Source organism: Sardina pilchardus, chromosome 19 (assembly GCF_963854185.1).
Source record: "Sardina pilchardus chromosome 19, fSarPil1.1, whole genome shotgun sequence".
In the NCBI taxonomy this organism is placed as follows: domain Eukaryota; kingdom Metazoa; phylum Chordata; class Actinopteri; order Clupeiformes; family Clupeidae; genus Sardina; species Sardina pilchardus.
In genome coordinates, this window is record NC_085012.1 from 26,993,711 (window position 1) to 27,000,574 (window position 6,864).

The window sequence follows — 6,864 nt, forward strand, 5'->3', positions numbered from 1 at the left end:
GATGTCTTGTGTCAGTAACTGTAGAGGGATATTTACGCATAGTAATCCACATCCCTGCCCGTGTGGACAAACAACTTCAAAGGGCTCATCAGTCCAGATGCTGATGTCGTAGAAAACACCCCAACCTTCCCTGCAGATGTTAGTTAGAAATTCCCATCAAAAGATGAAGTAATGACCATCGAGGTTTTCGTTATTTATCTTGCGCCGCCAATGGCCTCGCACTTCAACAAATGGTTAAGTAATGACCATCAAATGGCTATGAGCGAACTGCTAACAATAGCCAGCGCAAACAAATGTGTTTGTGGAGACACTGCCACATGTTAACACGAAGCTGGTATTGTCACTGTGAAAAGGGACAGTAGGTTACACTAAACTGCGCTTTTGTCTAAAACATAATGGACAGTTTTACTGTCAATTTTGTTTTCCGAGTAACCAACCCCGATTGCGCATGACTAGATGCTGTGAAGTCTACATGCATCACCCAGGAGAAACTTAACCTATCATGAGAGATGCTGGTTTTGATCTTTAAATACTGGGCGCGATAAAGTTAGTATACTACAACTCAACAGCCTTAGACAACCAGTATGGAGTTGTTCGTGAAATAACCTTCTCAAAATATCGCTTGCAGAATTTTCATGAGTTACCACTCCACAGTTGTCAAAACCGTGATAAAAATGTTACTCGTTGTTGACGTATAAAGTTGATTACTGCGCACGCTACAACTACTACACAATTTGTAAAAACGATAAATATAATGCAGAGAAAGAGAAAAAATAGTTAACGTTGTGAATCACACGACTTAGAGGGCATATGGTTACGAGAGTGAGCAGGATGCGAGGCTGAAGCAACAAGTTATCTCCGCTACACGCACTAAAATCAACCACAACGGATGTAGTCCACTCTTACGAGCTAAAACACTCCCTGTTGTCAATAATGCGTTATAAAATATCAACACGCTTGTGTAATAACTCCATTACAGCCATAAAAATGCATACAAAAGAAATATTGCAACTAAAGCGGCGGCTCAGCAAGAGAAGAAAACTACTGTAGATCGGACTTACCCTGAGCATGAGCGAAATAGTTGAAGTTGAGGGCTTGAAGAAAAATGATTATCTCAAAACACACATACATCTTATTGAAATCCTAAAGTGCATTGTGGAGTCAAACACAAATGAAACACTGCCGCTTTGACAAGCTCCATGAGACCATCGCTTGCGGGTAGGCTACATCAGTATTTGTAGCTCTCGTCCATGGTCCATACGCACACAGGCCGCACAGAGGAGATGGGAACTGGACCCTCGCCACTCCTCCGACTGAGCATGTGCAGACCGGAAAAAACGCCCGTTCTCCGGTGGCTAGAGGGTTGGGTTAACGGGGACTTGAGAAAGCAGGGAATTTGTCGGCTACAGTTTTGAATGCAAAGGGTGGGGTTACTTTAAATCTTCATCAGGTCGCACTTATCTTATAGTTAACCAGCAGAAAGGTATTTTGCACACTGGAGCAGACTTAAAAGTTCCATGTAACTTGTTTTTATCGTACAAAGATAGCAGCGTGTTGGCTTGAAAAAAAAAAAAAAACTCTTTGGAAAAGAAGAGAAAACACATGAAGGCACAGACCAGCAGCCACCCCTGTCGTTGAGATGTGGCACTTTGAGATACCACAAAATGTTGATGATTTATCAAGTTTGATCTCTGGTGTATTAGCAGTAGGTTATGTAGCAACTAAATAAACCAGAAATCAAGCTCATTGCGTAATTGTAAATGTGCCCTCCAACACCATACTAATATGTTTTTCTATATATTTTTTCCTATAAAAGTCACCAGAAAAATATCATCCACAGAGTTTATTTCATCTCAGTGGATGTCAATAGAAGAAGGATGTCACTGTAGGAGACACTCAAAAGATAATTGTTACATGCTTGCAACCCACATGTTATATGTAACGACTCCAACTGAGAGTAGACACATGAGAAAGGCTCCGTGAGGCCTGCCCCTGGTCCAACAAAGATCCACTCTCAGATGGATCACCACCTCAGCCCGCTGTGCTCAGGAACAGGAGCCAAGAGGCTGGGGCAGCCCTTGAGCTCCATTCCTAGGCTGGGTAAACCCTGCCTGACCTGTCGGAGAATTTGGATTTCGTCCGGAAGCTCAGGCTGGATACCTGCACATGTATCTCCCCTGCTTCCTGTCCACAAGCTTTGGTTCCAATCACAAACTAGTTTATTCAAAAGACACACCAGGTTGTTGGTTTGATTGGTTGAAGGACTATCCAAGCGTACGGAGTCCTTTGAACGATGCCCATTGATCATGCCTCTTGTGCTGTGCAGTAGAAATAAAGCACAGACTCCCCATACTATGTTTAATCTAAAAATATTAAGCTTAGTATGGTGATAGCCAGACTACTCCACTTTCTGAATAAAACGAAATGTCTGAAATATTGATTTTTTTTTTTTTTTTGGGGGGGGGGGGGGGTGGGGGGCAATGGTCAGGACGACAGTAAGAGAAACACTATAATTTTGGCTGAAACATGATGGGGGTATCTGACACGCACAAGTGTCAAGGTGTCATTGGCAGAAAAGCAAGCAGGCGTGTCGTATAGGCTGAGTTATCAGGGTTGTCTACCAATGCATAACCCAAAAAGGCTGTTGTAAAACATTTTAATAGTCCATCTGCCCTTCAGCATATGCATGTTTGCCCCTTTTTGTGATTTGTAGATCAGCTATGGCACAAGAAGAATAAGCAGGCAAAATAACTAGCCACGTAAACTGCAACTAGGCCTACAACTGGTAACATGACCAGGCTTTCAAATGTGGACTCTGTGAAAAACATAATATGTATACTGTATGTGAATACCTATGATAAGCCATCATTTTCTATGTGTATGTGAGGGTCAATGAAATGTAGGATCGCCACTGATGAGGGGCCCCTTAAAATCAAATCAAATTTTACAAATCGTGAAAGTGTCGAAATCAAGATTCTTCACTTGATAGTGGCATTGATATCAATAATTCAAACAATAATTTTGGTATCCAGGAATTGGGGGTGGGTCCTCACCAAAGCTGAGACCAGACCTATACACGCCTCCCCAACACCAGCACCAGTATGTAGCAGGGTGAGCTACTCCAAGATCCAGAGGATGCAGATTCGGAATCAGTGTCATAATAAGGTGATGTGATTCTTCAGACGAATCTCTCTCTCACAGTCTGGATGGTGATTACAAATCTAGTGTTTAAGTAACGTTGTATGTGGGTGATATGGGTGATGACTCATGGGGGTCATTAAAGCCTTAAAGAATGTGGTGCTAAGCTATAAATCACAGCTCTCTCCCATGATCCATTGCTCTCTGTGTTCTCTGTCAGCTGTGACACAAACAGTTCACATCAAAATCTGGTATGTGTTAACTGACAAAAACAAACCTATATTATCCCATGTCTAAGACCTTCAGCAAGATGTACATGTACATTCTTGAATTTCCCCTTGGGGACCAATAAAGTATCTATCTACAGTATCTATCTATGTGTTGCCATTGTGGTGCGTCTCCAGAGGGACAAATCCAAATGCTAAGGCATATACAGTACAAGTACATCCACTCTCACGTAGATGCACAGATGAGGAACATAAACACCCTTAAATTCTAGGGTTGTTAAAGTTGAGTAGGTGCAATGCTGAAGGAATGGCAGACGGTTGCAGCATTAATTACAGGTAATATACAAGGCAAGAGCAACTGGATGAGAATGACATCAGCATGTTTCAAAATGAAACTGGAGCCAACATCTTTAAAGTGTTTCTTAAACACTCATAATCAAAAGTCTATGTGCAATAATTATGCCTAATGGTGCGTAGATGGGCTGTGTCACTGTTTTGTAACAAGGCTCTTTAACCCCCCTGTGTGATTCGGGTGGCCCCCCCTGACCTCCCGGGGCCCCCGGCCCTCAGTGACTTCATGGGGAACAAGACAAGGGCACAAGAAGAGCACGGCAGAGCACAATGGCGGCCCCCACGGCTAACATCCCCTAAGCTACAGGCTGAACACACCACCTCTGACCCCGGCACTGCATTTTTCTATAGGGGGCCAGCCTTAGAATGGAGCTCAAATGGACTGCTCCAGTGATGGACAGCTCCGATATGGAGACACAGGAAGTAGGGGAAACAGAGCAAACTCTGTGAAAAGGAAAGCCCTTGATTTCTGCGGTTTTTTTCTCATGCCTTTTCCCTTCTTGTACAAAATAAAAAAAGCATTGTGCATGTTTTATAAACCTAATATTGATCTAAATTGCAAATATTTGTTTACTCATGTGGCACTTCTTACAAGTAATAACTTAAAATATTTATATGCTTTGGTTTTCTGTTTTCAAAAAGACATGAGAAAATGTGTTGGGAGACATTAAGTCATTTAGGCATGTGACTTGGGTTGTTTGTAATGGATGCTTTGAAGTAAACCCCAAGAAAACCAAACAAAAAGCAGTGTGTACATAAATATCATTTGCAACAGAATCACGTCTCATTAAATTTCACAGGCTGAGCCGAAAGGGGCTTTCAAACTCTCAGACAGAAATGAAAGCATGGCCTTTGTGCTGGCTGAGAGGATGCTTTGGCTGAATCACACAATGCAAACAGGACTCCACTGGCCCTGAGTGCACACAGGTCAGCCCCGGAACCGGTTTAGGTTTTAGAGTGGACCGTAGAGTTTAAAGCAACACAGTAGTAGTTTTTTGCATCTTAAAATAATCAAATATTTCCAAAATCATTTCAGTGGTTCATCAACTTGCAACAGGGTGAACGGCACTTCTGCAGTCGCTTCGCGGCCCTCTATTGGCTATAACCACACTATGTAAATTGACCAGATCAGGTATCGGATCTGTAGTTCGATGGAATGACACATAAGAAACTACAAATTTGACTTGCTTTGATGTCACAATAAATCAGACTTTCATAAAATCATGCTACCTTGTCTGTGGACATCGTTATTTGCTGGATAAACAAATAGCGTGTGTGACAGAGGAAAAGTGCTTTAGTGTTGCTTTAAAGATATACATAGTAAGAAATAATAAAATACATAATAAATAAGATATTAATGAACATTTAAGTAAAATAGTAAAAAAAAAAAATTCCATTGTAAGAAGTTCACCAAATGAGAAGCCTTCAAAGACTGAGTTAAAAGAAAAAGCAACTCTCTCTATTACTTATCTCTCGTTGTGAGGAAATGCTTTCATACGTGTGGACCCAAAACTTTTATGTCTACACTGAATTTAAAGTGTCTCTCTGACCAAACCTTTGGACAGAATGACATTAAGCAATGCATTTTAAATTGTCATCCATTCAACAAAACAAATAAGAGCAAGATCTCTGTGAAAGCTCCAACAGAGCAGCCACATGAAAGAGAATAAAAATAGGAGTTCACACAAAAAGCTTTGGAGTTCACGAGTCAATTTATAAAGTTGTCATCAGTTCACTATGTTAGAGGTCTCACGTGGAAATGATCAATGTGTTATGATGATGCAGTACAGCTAAGTGAAAACTGCAATCATAACACAATAGCCCTCTATCTACCAATATGTCATCTAGTCTCTATCTACAGTATATATCTATCTATCTATCTATGTCATTTTATCTAATAAGCCTATATGTAAGACACAATGTATCGATCTATTGTTTGCACATCAGTCTGCAAAACTGGCTACTGTCTCTAGCTACTGTTAAACAGTGCATTAATTCTGAGTCCTACAGTATATGAATGCAGACGGACAGTGCATGTGCTCAGATCAGTGTGTGGAATCTCAGAGGTGGGTGAGGTGGCGGGAGAGGGAGTTCATTAGTGATCAATCACGACTGGTCGGCGGAGAGGGCCCTTTGATGTTGGCGAAACAGCCTCATTGATTACAGACAGAGGACATGGGCTAAAAGTGCAGCAGAGAGTCAACAACTGGACTACAACAACCTCACTATACAATAGAGTATGTGTGTGTGTGTGTGTGTGTGTGTGTGTGTGTATGTGTGTGTGTGAGTGAGAGAGAGAGAGACAAAAACATTTCACTTAAATTACATATTCCATGAATGTACATTTTTCTGTATGTGAAAGATTTATGTGTGTGTTTGTGTGCGTATGCATGGGTGTGTGTGCGTGCACAGTATGTGTGTGTGTGCGTGCATGCGTGTGTGTGTGTGGGTGAGTGTGTTTACATAGGACATGTTCACTGCCTTGATGACTAAGTCTCGGTCATGACCCATCATGACTAATCTATTGCCTAAGCCATTGCACATCAAATCCACTTTTACAATGCCTATGTATGTTGTGTCCAACTATGGAACAGTCCTTGACCACATAACCATGTGTTTACAAAGGAGAATCGCTACAATGTTACTCATGACTGGGCTTTTACAGCTTTGAATCAAGGCATAGCTATGCTGGAGAAATAGTTGGTTAAAATGGCAAAAGAATGCCTAAAACCATTTCTGGAAAATGCATACAATGACAGTGGTGAGATCCCAATCTATTCACCTATTTTGAGGCCCTAGCCTAGTATCTCTGTCCAAGAATCTGATCAAAACTGCTAGCACCTTCAGAAAAGGTGAGATTTCAGAGGGATGGATGTATGATGATATTCTAAAATTACAATACATTACTTTAAAATGTGAATTATTATATTGTTGTTTTAGCGTTAAACATGATACTTATCACGTGCAACTATCGATCAAGAGATACGACTTAAAAGCTAAAATAGCTTCACAACTGGCAAGTGAAAGGTCCAAGGAGGTAATGTGTCCTCTGAAAATGACTAGATATATAGATAGATAGATACTTTATTGATCCCCAAGAGGAAATTTAAGACTATTGTAAACCACTTTACATTTTCTCTGGATTGTC

The 6,864-nt window shown here is 41.0% G+C and overlaps 1 protein-coding gene across 1 annotated transcript in view; it reads right to left on the bottom strand.

The window, feature by feature from the left end:
• reck (reversion-inducing-cysteine-rich protein with kazal motifs) overlaps window positions 1-1,288 on the bottom strand; it is a 56,088-nt gene extending 54,800 nt beyond the window's left edge. The window contains exon 1 of the mRNA XM_062521206.1: window positions 1,062-1,288. Coding sequence (XP_062377190.1) covers window positions 1,062-1,131 — 70 coding nt within the window. The 5' untranslated portion in view covers window positions 1,132-1,288. The remainder of the gene's footprint in view (window positions 1-1,061) is intronic.
• Between the last annotated feature and the right edge of the window lie 5,576 nt (window positions 1,289-6,864).